We start from the raw sequence: 19,690 nt of genomic DNA on the forward strand, positions 1-19,690 counted from the left end.
ACACATACTGAAAGTAAAATACATAAAAAACAAAAATATGGCAGACTTCCTTTAGTGAGAGGTGTAAAAGTTCTTTAAATACTAGGTTAATGACTAAGGATTACACAAAAAGGATAAAACAATCTATTTAGTGCTAAAATCCACTTCTGGGGCCCACTTTGTGAGTGTTTGGGCTGAGCTTTGATGAGATCCACGTGCTATGAGGCTCCTTGGGCATGGAACGCCAGCCAGGAGGTCCTCTCTGGGCATTTTTTCATTGGTCTCTGCTCTTTGGGCGCTGGATGCCTGGAAGGGGCAGGAAGCTGGCGTTGGACGCCAGTTTTGGGCCTTCTACTCCGAAGTATAGACTATTATATATTTTTGAAAAGCTCTAAAGGTCAGTTTTCCATAGCCATTAAGAAGGCTTCATTTGGACTTATGTAGCTCTATAAAAGCTCTTCCGAATGCAGGCAGGTCAGATCTGGACAGCATCTGTAGTGCTTTTTCTATCTCTGAATCAGACTTCTGCTCCATCTCCTCAATTTCAACAAGAAATTACCTGAAATTGTCCACAAACAAAAATACTTAGAGTAGAATCCAAAAATGTGATTTTAACACTAAAACCTATAAAAACTTAATAAAAACTAAATAAAAACTACTAAAAACTATATGAAAGTGATGCCAAAAAGCGTATAAAATATCCGCTCATCAGTCACCTTGATTTTGAGTGAAGAGTTAGTGATTATTATAGTATCTTTTCAATGTCTTATGTAGATTGCATTGGTCATGTGGTAGCTAAAGAAGATGCAAGAGATTTGATAACCAAAATTGGGCAACACACTAAACGCATGGTGGTTTATTTGAAAGATTTAGAGTTTGTTTTCTGGAGACTTTGTTTGTTGTTGAATCAATTTTGAATAAATTATTCTTATGGGGTTATAATTTATTCTATATCAGGTGTTTATGTGTGACTTTAGTGGTGTGCTTATTCATGCATTCTGTCTATGTTTTTAGAAGAAATAAGATGAAGTGTACTCTATTTTGCAACTTTGTTAATGAAGTGGTTACATTTCTACATAGGCCAGATTGTGAGCCAGTAGTTATAATCGCTCAGCTTTTTAAACCATATGTGTATTTGAATGATGTTAGCATCCAAAATAGCTTTGATCCTTCTCAAGTATATTGTAATGCTGACTTCCTGTTATTATTGGTTTTAAAAAGCGGTATGCAAACATGATACATAGTGAAGGACCCATTTCTTTAGTTTTTTGTCTTTAAATATGTATAATTTTTTATCAAAAACTATGCTATGTGATGTTCAATATTTTTGTATTATATAGTTTACTTGAGCAAGGTGATCTAGCTTCTTAAAGAATCAATCTTATTGAGAGTCAAGACCAACCTTCTGTGTCTGATGAAATATTCCGTAGAACAATTCCAATCAAGTCAATGAAAGAAGTTCTCCACTTGGACCACGTGAGCTTTTTCGTTTAGTTTTTGAGTTTATACATTCCTTTATTTTATGTAATCTGTTGATGGTAAGACATTATGTTGTTTTAATGATTAGGAAATATCCTACTGGGTTGTTGGTACCATAATTTATGTCGATGTAGGTTTGAAGGATTGATTCTACATATCATGCAATACATGTCTCAGAAAAGTGCAGCCGAATAAGGATCGCTATTGGTGTGACCATTATAGAATGGTGGGGTTTAATGGTATTTTCAAGTCATAAGATGATAATGGGAATTCAAATTCAATTTATTTTATTTTTATTTTTAGTATTCCATAGCATGTATTTAAAGAGACATTTATTTGAACGTAATTTTACACTTTGGAAATAGGAGACCAATTCAGTCTGTCAACGCATTTTTGATAATAAATATATATGAAGTCTGTCATTAGTTAAAAAAATATGAAGACAATATTATTATGATTTTTTTTAATTTATCTTTCCAATTCCATACGAAGAGTATAATAGAATACTATAAGCTAAAGTTTATTAATTAGCGTAAGTAATGAATATTTTTTTATAGAAAAATTGTAAATGAAATTTTTATTATAAAATAATATGAAACAATTTTGATGTTGAATTCTTTAATGATAGTGATAAGCAACTTTTTTTTTTAATTTGGTCATAGACTTAACCTAGCCAAAAAAGAACTCAACACACCTAGAAATTCGCCCATGAACCCGACTCACCTACTCTCCTATGTAAGCACTCCTATATTATGTTTTTTTTTTCCTTATATTATTGGTCTAGGACTTTTAGATTATGTAAATTCAATGGTTTGACTATTTGTTTTTTTTTTTTGTCAGAATGCTGGACTGGACAGCCGCCAGCAGTTCCAATGGGTTCAACTAAACACAAACTGAACACTAAAAAGAATCGAAAGAATCCATTAAATGTTCTCACCAAATTTAATAGTTTACTATATCACTTTCAAAGAAATGCTTAATGATTAATACAAAAAAAAAATTGCTTAATGAGTTCTTACTCCTTTTTTTTAATCTACTAAAGTGAGTTATTGGTTGCTTAATGGTTAATGATTAATACAAAAAAAAAGTTGCTTAATGATTTCATACTCTTTTTTTTTTCTATCTATTAAAGTGTATTATTAGTTGCTAGAGTCATAGAGACATAGAGGAGATTAGATCCTCCATAAGGGAATTAAGCAAAAAATATACCATAGTTAATGATTAAATCAGTTAATATATACTTAATGCAGAAAAGATAAATTAAGTTATCAGCATCCACTAAAATAATAATAATAACTTTGTCTTTTTGGTTTTTTTTTTATGTTATCAATATATATTATTATACAATTGAAATATACGTTGATTAAATTCTAAGTAGTTTTTTTTATTATAGTATATTATTAATTGTTTAATATTAAACGTTGACTTTTGAAACCAATTTGATATCGTTGACAATATTATATTATTATTTTATTTAAGTTTTAAGGTTAAAGTTTTTTTATTTTCAAAAAAAAAAAACAATAATTTGTTAATTCAGTAACTTTTTTAACATATTTAAAATAACCTATTGATTACTGTGCTCTGATGAAAGCCATCATTTCAAATTTTCATTGTATTCAAGTCTTCGGTTGTATTTCATAATATATATTTTAAATCATAATATATATTTTAAATCAAACTCATCTCTTAACAAACATAATTCATATATACTAAGTGTAATTTACAGCTACCTATTTTTTTTACTACTTATGATTCATAATACCCTAAAAGAAAAAACAATTGTTATAACATTTTGAATTTTTAAAAATTAAATAATAAATTATTTATAAATTATTATATTATATTAAAATTTTATTTTAAAAAAATATTTTACCAAAAATAATTAATTAAAATTTTATAATTATTAAATTTTAATTTAATTATGATTTATTTTATTAAGTTTAAATTATTTATCAAAAAATATTTTGATAAAAAAATTAAATTATTATTATTATTATTATTATTATTATTTATTTTCCTTTTAGCCGAAGCCTTAAAGGAACTAAGCTTACTTACTCCTTATCTATTCATTTCTCCACTGAATGGAATTTGATAAATAAAGAGAGAAACACCGTGAGAGAGAGAAGAGAACGGAAACCATGGAATTGTGACCTTCCAGCTTCCATTTTTTGTGATTCATAATTTTAATAAAAAATTTAATTCAATAAAAGTGTTTATATCTTCTTTTTTTATATATTAGCGTTATTTTTGTTCGATGAAAGATGACGGTGACATAACTCCCTTTCTTCTTGAGTTCAGCCAATTAAAATTCTAGAAAACCTAGATAATTTCTAACGTTTTCTTTTTCAGTAGCTTGATCGAAAAGTTTTTCTAAAGTTTCCGTTGTTATGATTTCTGTACGGAGGTAGGATTTGATAACTTTATAATAATTAAATATTAATTTGATAAGTGAATGTTGATTTAGTTGATCATTGTTTGAGTTTGAATGAGTTTATGTTGAATTATTATTGTTGCTTGTGATTTGTTGGTTTGGCTATGAGAAATAGTTCAGCTGTGGTTGCTTTAATGGTTTTAGGATTGTTGTGAAGTGGTAATTTGAGGAAATTGATGAGATTTGGTGGTTGAAAAATTAAATTAAAAGATGAGAAAAATGGATAATCGAGAGACTCAAAAACAGATTAAAATACAAGTAATATTTTGAAAATGAAGGGCTAAGGGTTTCGGTTTTGGGTATAAGAGGAAGATTAATATTTAAACTTTATTTTTAAAGGGTAACATTGTATTTGTATATAAAAATCGAGGTACAATTTGTATTTATATAAGTTTCTGGGTATTTTCGATAATAAATAAAGTACAGGGGTAAAAATAGGTATTTTATAAAAATTCAGGATTATTTTTATAAATATAAAAATAAGTGAGGGTTAAAATATAATTTTATAAAATATTAAAATTAAAAATAAAATATTAAAAAGTTCGTGGTTTAGAAAGTAATTAATAAAAGTTTAAAAATAAGGTTTTATAAACTAAGTTTTAAAAATATATATATATATTATTTATTTACTATTTAAAAGGTCTTATTTATATTATTGTTATTATTATTTTATTAAGAATATTTTCTAGTAAAGATATTATTAATATTATTATAAGTCAGAGAAGAGTAAACGGAGTGATCTTAAAAGTTTTAGAGAACGCAAACTCATTTAAAGTATTTTATAATTCTTTTCCATAAGACACTTAGAGAGATTAGGAAATAAGTCGAAGATAAATTATATTATAGAATGATAGGAAAGAAAAGAAGAAGAAAGAAAAGAAAAGGAAAGAAAAATATCAAAGAATCTCTACCACAGGAGAGTAGAGAACAAAGATTAAAAGAACCTAAAGAATCTCTGCCATAGAAGAGCAGAGCACAGAGAAAAAAGAGAATGTATTAACTAAAGGAATATCTGTCACAAGAGAGCAAATCTCTGCCACAGGAGAGCAAAGGACAAAGATAAAGAAAAAGCTTTAAAAGACTGTCTGCTACAGGAGAGCAGATGCGACTTTGTTTGGTCTTAGTACCAAATGTATAGTGGGGACGCCCACACACTGAGAACTGTTTTTCAAATGTAAGCATATTGAAACACACTTAAAAGTCACACTGTATGCGGCCTGACCATAAGACTTATATGCACATTGTATGTATCTGGAAAGTCATATCTGGGACTTGTGCCTGGTTAATATCGGGAGCGAGTAGGCAACCGACATATGAGCTCATGGCTTGCGATAGAAATAGACATGCATCATGCTTGATTGCGCATATTTGTTTGTGAGTGTGTTTCCTGTGATTGTGGGTGTATGTGCTAAATGGCTGTTTGAATTCTATGTTCTATAATTGTTAAATTGGATTGTCCTTTGTTGACTATTATTGCTGACCAAGTATATATAAAATGAACTAAATTTCTAACCTTGACCCTACTAAGAACTCCCTAGTTTTTACCCCTATCTCCACCCAGGCGCGAAGGCTTAGTGCGGAACTACAAGAGCATAAAAGATTTTGTTTACAAGTTGAGTTGTTAGATTTTATTTTTTCCCATTATTTCTCGTTTTAATTTTTAGAGGGTTAGAAATTGTATTTGAGGATCTTTGAGTAAGTCTATGTATTTAATGTTATGTGAATATATATATATATATATATATATATATATATATATATATATATATGTGTGTGTGTGTGTGTGTGTGATTAAGAGGTTTAAAGTAAAAATCTTTCGTTTTCTTGATTAAAGTTTCAGTTCATATAAGTAAAGGCTCAATATTAAATACAGATAGAATAAAATAAAAAGGTTTAGACGTAAATAGCGCTCGGACTTTTAGTACGATCATGAGGTGCTAAAAGTGAGGGTGTTATAATTGTCATTGTCAACTGGTGCACGAAATTGCAATCGCACTTTTGCAATCCCGCACAACTAACCAGCAAGTGCACTGGGTCGTCCAAGTAATACCTTACGTGAGTAAGGGTCGATCCCACGGAGATTGTCGGCTTGAAGCAAGCTATGATTATCTTGTAACTCTTAGTCAGGATATCAATAACTATCAGGGTTGATTGTAAAAAGCAAAAGAACATGAATTAAGTACTTGTTTTGCAGTAATGGGGAACAGGTTGAGGTTTTGGAGATGCTCTGTCTTCTGAACCTCTGCTTTCCTACTGTCTTCTTCTTCAAACACGCAAGGCTCCTTCCATGGCAAGCTGTATGTAGGGTTTCACTGTTGTCAATGGCTACCTCCCATCCTCTCAGTGAAAATGTTCAACGCACCCTGTCACGGCATGGCTATTCAGCTGTCGGTTCTCGATCATGTCGGAATAGAATCCAGTGATTCTTTTGCGTCTGTCACTAACGCCCCACAATCACGAGTTTGAAGCTCGTCACAGTCATTCAATCATTGAATCCTACTCAGAATACCACAGACAAGGTTTAGACCTTCCGGATTCTCTTGAATGCCGCCATCAATTCTAGCTTATACCACGAAGATTCTGATTAAGGAATCCAAGAGATATCTACTCAATCTAAGGTAGAACGGAGGTGGTTGTCAGGCACGCGTTCATAGTTGAGAATGATGATGAGTGTCACGGATCATCACATTCATCCGGTTTAAGAACAAGTGATATCTTAGAACGGAAGCAAGCATGATTGAATGAAAAATAGTAGTAATTGCATTAATCCATCAAGACACAGCAGAGCTCCTCACCCCCAACCATGGGGTTTAGAGGCTCATGCTGTAGAAGATACAATGAGAAACGTGTAAAGTGTCATGAGGTACAGATACAATGTCAAAAGATCCTATTAATAGTGAACTAGTGATCTAGGGTTTACAGAAATGAGTAAATGACAGAAAAATCCACTTTCGGGCCCACTTGGTGTGTGCTTGGGCTGAGTATTGAAGCATTTTCGTGTAGAGACTCTTCCTGGAGTTAAACGCCAGCTTTTATGCCAGTTTGGGCGTTTAACTCCAATTTTTATGCCAGTTCCAGCGTTAAACGCTGGGAATTCTGAAGCTGATTTGCAACGCCGGTTTGGGCCATCAAATCTCGGGCAAAGTATGGACTATTATATATTTTTGGAAAGCCCAGGATGTCTACTTTCCAACGCCGTTAAGAGCGCGCCAATTGGGCTTTTGTAGCTCCAGAAAATCCACTTTGAGTGCAGGGAGGTCAGAATCCAACAGCATCTGCAGTCCTTTTTGCCTCTGAATCAGATTTTTGCTCAGATCCCTCAATTTCAGTCAGAAAATACCTGAAATCACAGAAAAATACACAAACTCATAGTAAAGCCCAGAAAAGTGAATTTTAACTAAAAACTAATAAAAATGTAATAAAAACTAACTAAAATATACTAAAAACATACTGAAAATAATGCCAAAAAGCGTATAAATTATCCGCTCATCACAACACCAAACTTAAATTGTTGCTTGTCCCCAAGCAACTGAAAATCAAAATAGAATAAAAAGAAGAGAATATACTATAGACTCCAAAACATCAAAGAAACTTAGCTCCAATTAGATGAGCGGGACTAGTAGCTTTTTGCTTCCGAATAGTTTTGGCATCTCGCTTTATCCCTTGAAGTTCAGAATGATTGGCATCCATAGGAACTCAGAACTCAGATAGTGTTATTGATTCTCCTAGTTAAGTATGATGATTCTTGAACATAGCTATTTTATGAGTCTTGGCTGTGGCCCAAAGCACTCTGTCTTCCAGTATTACCACCGGATACATACATGCCACAGACACATACTTGGGTGAACCTTTTCAGATTGTGACTCAGCTTTGCTAGAGTCCCCAATTAGAGGTGTCCAGGGTTCTTAAGCACACTCTTTTTACCTTGGATCACAACTTTATTTCTTTCTTTTTTTTTTTCTCCTTTTTTTTTCGTTTTTTTTATTTTTTTTATATATTCACTGCTTTTTCTTACTTCAAGAATCAATTTGATGATTTTTCAGATCCTCAATAACAGTTCTCCCTTTCCATCATTCTTTCAAGAGCCAACAATTTTAACATTCTTAAAACAACAAATTCAAAAGACATATGCACTGTTCAAGCATTCATTCAGAAAACAAAAAGTATTGTCACCACATCAAACTAATTCAACTAGTTTCAGAGATAAATTCAAAATCCTGTACTTCTTGTTCTTTTGTGATTAAAGCATTTTTTATTTAAGAGAGGTGATGGATTCATAGGACATTCATAGCTTTAAGACATGAACTTTAAATTTTATTAATCATGAATTAAGAACAAGACTCAAAAATAGATATAAGATAAGACTAATAGTAATAGAAAACAAAAAATTTAAATAGGCTCCTAATGATAGAGGTTATCACAGAGTTAGGACTCAACAACCTTGATTTTGAGAAGTGGATGCTCCCTCAACTTGAGGGGAGAGCTTTTGGCGTTTCATCTCTTGAAGTTCACGCCCCTGCTTCTCTTGTTCCTTCAGCAATTTGCAGAGCATGCAGTTCTGATTCTGCTGTTCTTCCTTAAGTTGCTCCATAGTTTCTTGCAACTTGGTGATAGATGCTTCTAGGCTGGCCCAGTAGTCAATTTCAGGAAACTCAGGGAGGAACTCCTGCGTCCTCTTTTTGATAGAGTTGTCTTACATTTGTCCTTCCATTGACTTCTTGGTGATTGGATGTTCAATGGGTATGAATTCATCTACTCCCATTTTTACCCCAGCCTCTTTACAGAGCAAGGAAATCAAGCTTGGGTAGGCCAGTTTGGCTTCAGTGGAATTCTTATTTGCAATTGTGTAGATCTCACAAGCAATCAGATGATGTACCTCCATTTCTTTTCCAAGCATAATGCAATAAATCATCACTGCTCTCTTGATAGTGACCTCAGAACGGTTGCTAGTGGGCAATATGGAACGCCCAATAAAATCTAGCCAGCCTCTTGCAATTGGTTTAAGGTCTCCCCTCTTGAGTTGATTTGGGACACCTTTTGAATTGGTTATCCACTTAGTTCCAGGGAGGCATATGTCCTCTAGAACTTGATCCAACCCTTTATCTGCTCTCACCATCCTCCTATTAAAGGATTCAGGATCATCTTGCAGTTGAGGCAATTTGAAGACCTCTCTTATTTTGTCCAGATGGAAGTAAATAATTCTCCCTCTGACCATGGTTCTGTAAGTATGGAAAGCAGTTCCAGTCATTCTCTGCTTATCTGTCAGCCACATATTTGAGTAGAATTCCTGAACCATGTTCCTTCCAACTTTTGTCTCAGGGTTGGTTAGAACTTCCCATCTTCTGTTTCGAATTTGCTCTTGGATCTCCGGATATTCATCTTCTTTCAGATTGAATTTGACTTCCGGGATCACTGACCTCATACCCATTATTTTGTGGTAATGGTCTGCATGTTCTTTGGTTAAGAACTTCTCTTGACTCCAAACATCCTTTAGATTATTCTCTTTCTTGCCTCTTGAATTGGTTTGTTTTCCTCTAGGAGCCATGATCTTGGTAAATCTTGGCCTAGTGATCACGGAAAGCACACCAAACTTAGAGGTTTGCTTGTCCTCAAGCAAAAGAAGGTAAAGAGGGGAGAGAGAAGGAGAGAAAATTCGAATGGTGTGGGGAAGGAGGGTGGCCGAACGTGTTTAAATAAGAGAGGAGGAGAGATTTTCGAAAATTTGAGGGAGATTTGAGAAGATATGGACAAAATTTGAGGAGATAATTGAGTTTTTGAAAAAGTCTAGGAAAGGATTTGAAATAGATTTGAAGAAGATTCTAATTTTTGAAATTGGAAGGTGAGTGATGAAAGTTTGTAATGTGTTCATGCATAAAGATATGGATTAAAACAAGAAAGTTTGAAAAAAAATTTGAAGTGGGAACAAAATCTCCTCCCCCTGCCTTTCTGGCATTAAACGCCCAGAATGGTATCCATTCTGGCGTTTAACGCCCATTTGGTGGCCAATTTGGACGTTTAACGCCTAGCCAGGTACCCTGGCTGGCGTTAAACGCCAGAAATCCCTTTATCACTGGGCGTTTTGCTAAACGCCCAAGATGCTGCACACCTGGCGTTAAACGCCAAGAATGGTGCCCATTCTGGCGTTTAACGTCCAAAATGGCACATTTACTGGCGTTAAACTCCCAGAATGGTGCCCATTCTGGCGTTTAACGCCCAAAGTACCCCTTACTGGCGTTTTTTCGCCAGCAAGCTCTTTTTCTCTGCTTTTTGCACTGAATCCTTCTGTAACTCTGTGAATTCCTTCAATTTTGATAATTGCCCTTTAAGAATATGTATCAAACCTTGATTAAACAGAACAGATACCCTTCTAATTACTGGGTTGCCTCCCAGCAAGCGCTTCTTTATTGTCTTTAGCTGGACCTTCACTGAGAATCACTCAAGTCTCAGTTTTGAGCATTCTTGCTCAAAATTGCTTTCAAGATAATGCTTGATCCTTTGTCCATTGACAATGAACTTCTTGTCAGAATCAGTATCCTGAAGCTCAACATATTCATATGGTGATACTCCTGTAATCACATACGGACCCCTCCAGCGGGATTTAAGTTTTCCTGGGAACAATCTGAGCCTAGAGTTGAAGAGCAGGACTTTTTGGCCTGGCTCAAAGACTTCGGATGACAACTTCTTGTCATGCCACTTCTTTCCCTTTTCCTTATAAATTTTTGCATTTTCAAAGGCATTGAGTCTGAACTCCTCTAGCTCATTTAGCTGGAGCAATCTTTTTTCACCAGCTAACTTAGCATCCATGTTTAGGAATCTGGTTGCCCAGTAGGCTTTATGTTCCAGTTCCACGGGCAGATGACAGGCCTTCCCATACATCAGTTGGTATGGAGAGGTTCCTATAGGAGTCTTGAATGCTGTTCTGTATGCCCACAGAGCATCATCCAAGCTCTTTGCCCAATCCTTTCTACGAGCAATAACAGTCCGTTCCAGGATTCTTTTGAGCTCTCTGTTAGAGACCTCAGCTTGCCCATTTGTCTGTGGGTGATACGGAGTTGCTACTTTGTGGCTAATTCCATATCTAACCATAGCAGAGTACAGTTGTTTATTGTAGAAATGAGTGCCCCCATCACTGATTAGTACCCTGGGAACACCAAACCTGCTGAAGATGTGTTTCTGGAGAAATTTTAGCACGGTCTTGGTATCATTATTGGGTGTGGCAATTGCTTCCACCCATTTAGATACATAGTCTACTGCCACTAGAATATAAGTGTTTGAGTATGATGGTGGGAAGGGACCCATGAAGTCAATTCCCCATACATCAAACAATTCAATCTCTAAGATCCCTTGCTGAAGCATGGCGTAACCATGAGGCAAGATACCAGCTCTTTGGCAACTGTCACAGTTATGCACAAACTCTCGGGCATCCCTATAGAGAGTAGGCCAGTAGAATCCGCATTGGAGGACCTTGGTTGCTGTTCGCTCACCTCCGAAGTGTCCTCCATATTGTGATCCATGGCAATGCCATAGGATTCTTTGTGCTTCCTCTCTGGGTACACATCTGCGGATTATTCCGTCTGCACATCTCTTAAAGAGATATGGTTCAACCCATAGGTAGTACTTGGCATCTGAAATTAATTTCTTTCGTTGCACTCTGCTGTACTCCTGGGGTATGAACCTCACAGCTTTATAATTTACAATATCTGCAAACCATGGAGCTTCCTGAATGGCAAAGAGTTGCTCATCTGGTAAGGTCTCAGAGATCTCAGTAGAAGGGAGGGATGCCCCAGCTACTGGTTCTATTCGGGACAGATGATCAGCTACTTGGTTCTCTGTCCCTTTTCTGTCTCTTATTTCTATATCAAACTCTTGCAGAAGCAACACCCATCTTATGAGCCTGGGTTTTGAATCCTGCTTTGTGAGTAAGTACTTAAGAGCAGCATGGTCAGTGTACACAATCACCTTTGATCCTACTAAATAGGATCTAAATTTGTCAATGGCATAGACCATTGCAATTAACTCTTTTTCTGTGGTTGTGTAGTTCTTCTGTGCGTCTTTTAGGACACGGCTGGCATAATAAATGACGTGCAGAAGCTTGTTATGCCTCTGTCCCAACACTGCACCAATGGCATGGTCACTGGCATCACACATTAATTCGAATGGTAATGTCCAGTCTGGTGCAGAGATGACTGGTGCTGTGACCAGCTTGGCTTTCAGGGTCTCAAATGCCTGCAGACACTGTGTGTCAAACACAAATGGTGTGTCAGCAGCTAGCAGGTTGCTCAGAGGTTTTGCAATTTTCGAAAAATCCTTTATAAACCTTCTGTAGAATCCTGCATGCCCCAGAAAGCTTCTGATTGCCTTAACATTGGCAGGTGGTGGTAATTTTTCAATTACCTCTACCTTTGCCTTATCCACCTCTATTCCCCTGCTTGAAATTTTGTGCCCAAGGACAATTCCTTCAGTCACCATAAAGTGACATTTCTCCCAGTTTAAAACCAGGTTAGTCTCTTGGCACCTTTTCAGGACAAGTGCTAGGTGGTTAAGACAGGAGCTGAATGAGTCTCCATATACTGAGAAGTCATCCATGAAGACTTCCAGGAATTTCTCTACCATATCAGAGAAGATGGATAGCATGCATCTCTGAAAGGTTGCAGGAGCATTACACAGACCAAAAGGCATCCTCCTGTAGGCAAACACGCCAGAAGGGCAAGTGAATGCTGTTTTTTCTTGGTCCTGAGGATCTACTGCAATTTGGTTGTAGCCTGAATAGCCATCCAAAAAGCAGTAATAATCATGACCAGCTAGTCTTTCTAGCATTTAGTCTATGAATGGTAAAGGAAAATGATCCTTTCTGGTGGCTGTATTGAGCCTTCTGTAGTCAATACACATACGCCACCCTGTGACTGTTCTTGTAGGAACCAGTTCATTTTTTTCATTATGAACTACTGTCATACCTCCCTTCTTGGGGACAACTTGAACAGGGCTCACCCAGGGGCTATCAGAAATAGGATAAATAATCACAGCCTCTAGTAATTTAGTGACATCTTTCTGCACCACCTCCTTCATGGCTGGATTTAGCCGCCTTTGTGGTTGGACCACCGGTTTGGCATTATCCTCCAAGAGGATCTTGTGCATGCATCTTGCTGGTCTAATGCCCTTAAGATCACTTATGGACCACCCAAGAGCTGTCTTGTGTGTCCTTAGCACTTGAATCAGTGCTTCCTCTTCATGTGGATTTAAAGCAGAGCTTATAATCACTGGAAAAGTGTCACCCTCTCCCAGAAATGCATACTTCAGGAATGGTGGTAGTGGTTTGAGTTCAGGTTTGGGAGGCTTATCCTCCTCCTGAGGAATTTTCAAAAATTCTTTTGTTTCCTCTGGTTCTTCCTGATCAAGCTGAGCATCCTTAAAGATGTCCTCAAGCTCTGATTCTAGGCTTTCAGTCATATTGATCTCTTCCACCAAAGAGTCAATAATGTCAGCGCCCATGCAGTCATTTGATGTGTCTGGATGCTGCATAGCTTTTACAGCATTCAACTTGAACTCATCCTCATTGACTCTCAGAGTTACTTCCCCTTTTTGTACATCAATAAGAGTTCGTCCAGTTGCTAGAAAGGGTCTTCCTAGAATGAGAGTTACACTCTTGTGCTCCTCCATTTCCAGCACTACAAAGTCAGTTGGAAAGGCAAATGGCCCAACCTTGACAATCATGTCCTCAATTATGCCTGATGGATATTTAATGGAGCCATCAGCAAGTTGGAGGCATATCCGGGTTGGTTTGACTTCTTCAGTCAACCCAAGCTTTCTAATAGTGGATGCAGGTATTAGATTGATGCTTGCTCCAAGATCACACAGGGCTGTCTTGGTGCAAGCACCTTCTAATGTGCATGGTATCATAAAGCTTCCTGGATCTTGAAGCTTTTTTGGTAAGCTTTTCAGAATGACTGCACTGCATTCTTCAGTGAGAAATACTTTTTCAGTTTTTCTCCAATCCTTCTTATGACTTAAGATCTCTTTCATGAACTTAGCATAAGAAGGTATTTGCTCAAGTGCCTCTGCAAACGGAATCTTTATTTCAAGAGTCCTTAGGTAGTCTGCAAAGCGGGCAAATTGCTTATCCTGCTCCGCTTGGCGGAGTTTCTGAGGATAAGGCATCTTGGCCTTGTATTCTTCAACCTTGGTTACTGCAGGTTTATTCCTTACAGAAGTGGTTGGAGAAGCCTTTTTAGAGGGGTTACTATCAGCACTCTCAGGTGTCTGGTTCCCCTCTGGCGTTTGAACGCCAGGATTGGGTGGAAAATGGGCGTTTAACGCCAACTTTTCCCCCTTTTCTGGCGTTTGAACGCCAGAACTGGGCAGGAAAAGGGCGTTTAACGCCAGCTTTCCCCCCTTTTCTGGCGTTTGAATGCCAATAGTATTCCTCTCTGGGCTCTTACTGTCCTCAGAGGGATTTTGGATAGTGGTTTGGCTATCCTTTGTCAATTGTTCCTTTATTGACTTTTTGCTACTTTGAGCAATGTTATTCAATGTCTTCCCACTCCTCAGTTGAACTGCTTGGCATTCTTCTTTTATCTATTTAGATAGCTGCTGTTTTGCCTGATTCAACTGTGATTCTATGTTCTTGTTAGCAGTTTTAGTCTCTTGGAGCATCTCTTTAAATTCTGCTAACTGTTTTGTCATCAGGTGTAATTGTTGATTAAGCTCAACCATCTGTTCTTGAGGATTAGGATCAGTGGCTAATGCCATAACTTCTTCTTGTGTAGAGGATTCATTGCTAGAGTACAAATGTTGATTTCTAGCAACAGTATCTATAAGCTCTTGAGCCTCCTCAATCGTCTTCTTCATGTGTATAGATCCACCAGCTGAGTAGTCTAGAGACATCTGAGCTTTTTCTGTAAGCCCATAGTAAAAGATGTCTAACTGTACCCACTCTGAAAACATTTCAGAGGGGCATTTCCTTAGCATACCTCTATACCTCTCCCAGGCATTATAAAGGGATTCATTATCCTCTTGTTTAAAGCCTTGGATGTCCAACCTTAGCTGTGTCATCCTTTTTGGAGGGTAAAAGTGATTCAGGAATCTGTCTGATAACTGTCTCCATGCCTTTATGCTTGCTGTCAGTTGGTTATTTAACCATCTCTTAGCTTGATCTTTTACAGCAAATGGAAACAGTAATAATCTGTAGACATCTTAATCCACCTCTTTATCACGTACTGTGTCAGCAAGTTGTAAGAATTGTGCCAGAAACTCGGTAGGTTCTTCCTGTGGAAGACCGGAATACTGGCAATTTTGCTGCACCATGATAATGAGTTGAGGGTTTAGGTCAAAGCTGCTTGCTTTGATGGGAGGTATACAGATGCTACTCCCATATGCAGCTGTAATGGGGTTAGCATATGACCCCAGAGTCCTTTTGGACTGTTCATTCCCACTTATGTCCATGATGGAGAAAAGGGAATTGATGTGAATAGTAATCAAGATATATATATGTATATATATTTTTTTGAAAAGAGGAAAGATAAAAACAACAAAGAGACACCAAACTTAAAATTTTTCAGAAAATCAAACATGAATTTTCGAAAACCTAAAGAAAAACAACAAAGAAGACACCAAACTTAGAATTTTTAAAGATCAAAAAGGGACTAAGGACATGCAAATTCGAAAATTAAAAGAAAAACAAAAGCATGCAATTGACACCAAACTTAAAATATGAAACTACACTCAAATAAAAGACTTTAAACTAGCAACAATAAAGCAGTCCTAATCTAAGCAACAAGATAGACCGTCAGTTGTCCAAACTCGAACAATCTCCGGCAACGGCGCCAAAAACTTGGTGCACGAAATTGCAATCACGCTTTTGCAATCCCGCACAACTAACCAGCAAGTGCACTGGGTCGTCCAAGTAATACCTTACGTGAGTAAGGGTCGATCCCACGGAGATTATCGGCTTGAAGCAAGCTATGATTATCTTGTAACTCTTAGTCAGGATATCAATAACTATCAGGGTTGATTGTAAAAAGCAAAAGAACATGAATTAAGTACTTGTTTTGCAGTAATGGGGAACAGGTTGAGGTTTTGGAGATGCTCTATCTTCTGAACCTCTGCTTTCCTACTGTCTTCTTCTTCAAACACGCAAGGCTCCTTCCATGGCAAGCTGTATGTAGGGTTTCACCGTTGTCAATGGCTATCTCCCATCCTCTCACTGAAAATGTTCAACGCACCCTGTCACGGCACGGCTATTCAGCTGTCGGTTCTCGATCATGTCGGAATAGAATCCAATGATTCTTTTGCGTCTGTCACTAACGCCGCACAATCGCGAGTTTGAAGCTCGTCACAGTCATTCAATCATTGAATCCTACTCAGAATACCACAGACAAGGTTTAGACCTTCCGGATTCTCTTGAATGCCGCCATCAATTCTAGCTTATACCACGAAGATTCTGATTAAGGAATCCAAGAGATATCTACTCAATCTAAGGTAGAACGGAGGTGGTTGTCAGGCACACGTTCATAGTTGAGAATGATGATGAGTGTCACGGATCATCACATTCATCCGGTTTAAGAACAAGTGATATCTTAGAACGGAAGCAAGCATGATTGAATGAAAAATAGTAGTAATTGCATTAATCCATCAAGACACAGCAGAGCTCCTCACCCCCAACCATGGGGTTTAGAGGCTCATGCTGTAGAAGATACAATGAGAAACGTGTAAAGTGTCATGAGGTACAGATACAATGTCAAAAGATCCTATTAATAGTGAACTAGTGATCTAGGGTTTACAGAAATGAGTAAATGACAGAAAAATCCACTTTCGGGCCCACTTGGTGTGTGCTTGGGCTGAGTATTGAAGCATTTTCATGTAGATACTCTTCCTGGAGTTAAACGCCAGCTTTTATGCCAGTTTGGGCGTTTAACTCCAATTTTTATGCCAGTTCCAGCGTTAAACGCTGGGAATTCTGAAGCTGATTTGCAACGCCGGTTTGGGCCATCAAATCTCGGGCAAAATATGGATTATTATATATTGCTGGAAAGCCCAGGATGTCTACTTTCCAACACCGTTGAGAGCGCGCCAATTGGGCTTCTGTAGCTCCAGAAAATCCACTTTGAGTGCAGGGAGGTCAGAATCCAACAGCATCTACAGTCCTTTTTGCCTCTGAATCAGATTTTTGCTCAGATCCCTCAATTTCAGTCAGAAAATACCTGAAATCACAGAAAAATACACAAACTCATAGTAAAGCCCAGAAAAGTGAATTTTAACTAAAAACTAATAAAAATGTAATAAAAACTAACTAAAATATACTAAAAACATACTGAAAATAATGCCAAAAAGCGTATAAATTATCCGCTCATCATCAACCATTAATGTTTGCTTTTAATGGAGACATGAAAATTGTATGGCTTTTAAATAGTGAAATTCCAGACTTGCTATTGTCTTGTACTTGCAGTTGATGTGGTTTGATTCATTCTATTAATTGCACCAGCTTCTTAATAAAAAAAATGCATTAGCAATAGATGAGATCAATTATAATTGTTAACGAACTATTTGGTAGTGTTGGATTAATTTTTGTTTTGATCCCATATTTTGAATATAGATACTTTAACAATTTCAAAGAAGTGTCAGAATCTTTTGTAAATATTAGTATTTTAGAAAAAATTTTCATTTAAACGGCATGTTTATGAACATTATTAAATAACTTCATCCCTATCAATATTTCATTATTATTATTATTATTGTTACGGACCGATCAGGGGTCCAGCCCAACTAGCCGTCAAGTCAGAGCACCACCGCTGACCCAGGCCCAAACCATTCACGACATCAAGAGTCCGACGGGTCGGGCCTCGGCACCCGACCCGAGGCACGCCCAACTTGTCATCCACTCAAGCCAAGTCATCGGTCGGGTCGGCATCCTTGGAGAAGAACACGAAGCCCCGACCCGACGTTCGGAATGACTTGCACCTCCCACGTGGACCAGGACAGCTCATAGAAGCTCCTGGACAGTGGGCTAGGTCATTTATGGGCCCGCTTAGCACAGTATATAAGGGCAGAGGTTAGCTCTCCCCCCGAGGTACGTAACATTCTTACCTAATTCGGCTGCTGCATCGTACGGACATTGACTTGAACGTCAGAGTGTTCTTGTAGGTGGCCACCCCATGCTCCGCACCACCTCCGGCGTCCCCAGCGCACATCTTTGTCCTCGCTCCACGTCAGCTTAGGGTCTCGCCCGTTCCCCTACTCATCACCACCTGACCTGTCGAGTATCCGAGATCATCAGATAACGAACATTGGCGCCGTCTGTAGGAATTCTAGAGTAGATATGGAACGACTCCCCACGTCAGAGGAGCTTCGCGAAGGAGGAGGGGCCTGCCTGAGTAGGGCGAGTTCGATGGCCCGAGCTGCCGAACACCCACAGTCCTCCGTTCAGCCTAACCAGATCTACACCAAGACCCCCGAAAGACGCCCTTTCGGGGGGACGGGAGCCAATAGCGCCAAGATCATGCAGGAACTTAAACACAGAGTACAAAACCTCGAACGGGAGCTGGCTGCGAGGAGCCGATCCCACGGAGACGTCGGCTAGTCTCGCGGCGACGCCAGCCGATCTCGCACTCGCACCCGATCCCCCTCCTGAAGACCCGGGAGCCAAGAAAAAAGCCCAACAAAGTGCAACGAGGCGCACACGCAAGCGACCTCTCGACCTCACCAAGACAAGACTGAGAGCCCTGGAGAATCCCAAAGAGGGAAAACCAAGAAACAACAGGAACCCATCATCATGGGAGCCACCCCCTTCCACCCCTCGATCCTCAAGGTCCGACTTCCAAAGAATTTCGACAAGCCAACGGACATGAGGTACGATGGGACTAAGGATCCCCAAGAGCACATCACAGCCTTTGAAGCAAGGATGAACTTGGAGGGGGTAGGCGATGCGGTCAGGTGCCAGGCATTCCCCGTAACGCTAGCTGGCCTAGCGATTCGATGGTTCAACGCCCTCCCACAAGGATCCATCACAGCTTTCATGGACATCTCCCAACGCTTCCTGGCTCGGTTCACGACACGCATAGCCAAGGCAAAATACCCAATCAACTTGCTAGGGGTTACCCAAAATCCCGGAAAGATGACCAGAAATTTCCTAGACAGATTCAACGATGAGTGTCTAGAGATTGACGGCCTTACAAACTCAGTCGCTAGTCTCTGCCTAACGAACGGCCTGCTAAACAAGGACTTTAGGAAGCACCTCACCACCAAGCCTGTCTGGTCCATGCTAGAAATTCAAAGCGTGGCCAAGGAATACATTAATGATGAAGAAGTGAGTCAGGCTATAGCAGCCAATAAACGGCAGCTCCCAAACCACCCAGCTCGGCAAACCCCAAGTTGACAGATATAAGGAAGCCCCACGGGACGGCACCCTAGTGAGGCAACCCAAGCAACCCCCACGGGTAGAGAGGTTCACGAACTACACGCTACTCACGGCGCCCATAGTAGAAGTCTACCAGCAAATCGCAGACAAGGGAATCCTATCCAGACCTAGATGACTCAGAGAGAATAGGAGGTAACAAAAGCCTCTACTGTGATTATCACAAGGGTTTCGGGCACAAAACCCAAGACTGCTTCGACCTCAAAGATGCCTTAGAATAGGCCATCCAGGAAGGAAAGTTGAATGAGTTCTCCCGACTTATGCGAGAGCCAAGAAGACGAGAAAAGGAGCACTCAAAAGAAGATCAAAGCCGGACTCTCAAGGCGAGACAAGAACCCACAGGGACCACTGATAACCCCCCAATTATTGTGGTTAACGTCGTGGTTGGACGAGAT

The 19,690-nt window shown here is 38.5% G+C and overlaps 1 protein-coding gene across 1 annotated transcript; it reads left to right on the forward strand.

Moving 5' to 3' along the window:
- The first annotated feature begins 18,653 nt into the window (after window positions 1–18,653).
- On the forward strand, window positions 18,654–19,256 carry LOC130949708 (uncharacterized). Its single transcript, XM_057878358.1, has one exon. It carries the CDS (start codon window positions 18,654–18,656, stop codon window positions 19,254–19,256), a length of 603 nt encoding a protein of 200 aa, XP_057734341.1.
- Window positions 19,257–19,690: the final 434 nt, after the last annotated feature.

Source organism: Arachis stenosperma, chromosome 9 (assembly GCF_014773155.1).
Source record: "Arachis stenosperma cultivar V10309 chromosome 9, arast.V10309.gnm1.PFL2, whole genome shotgun sequence".
NCBI lineage: Eukaryota > Viridiplantae > Streptophyta > Magnoliopsida > Fabales > Fabaceae > Arachis > Arachis stenosperma.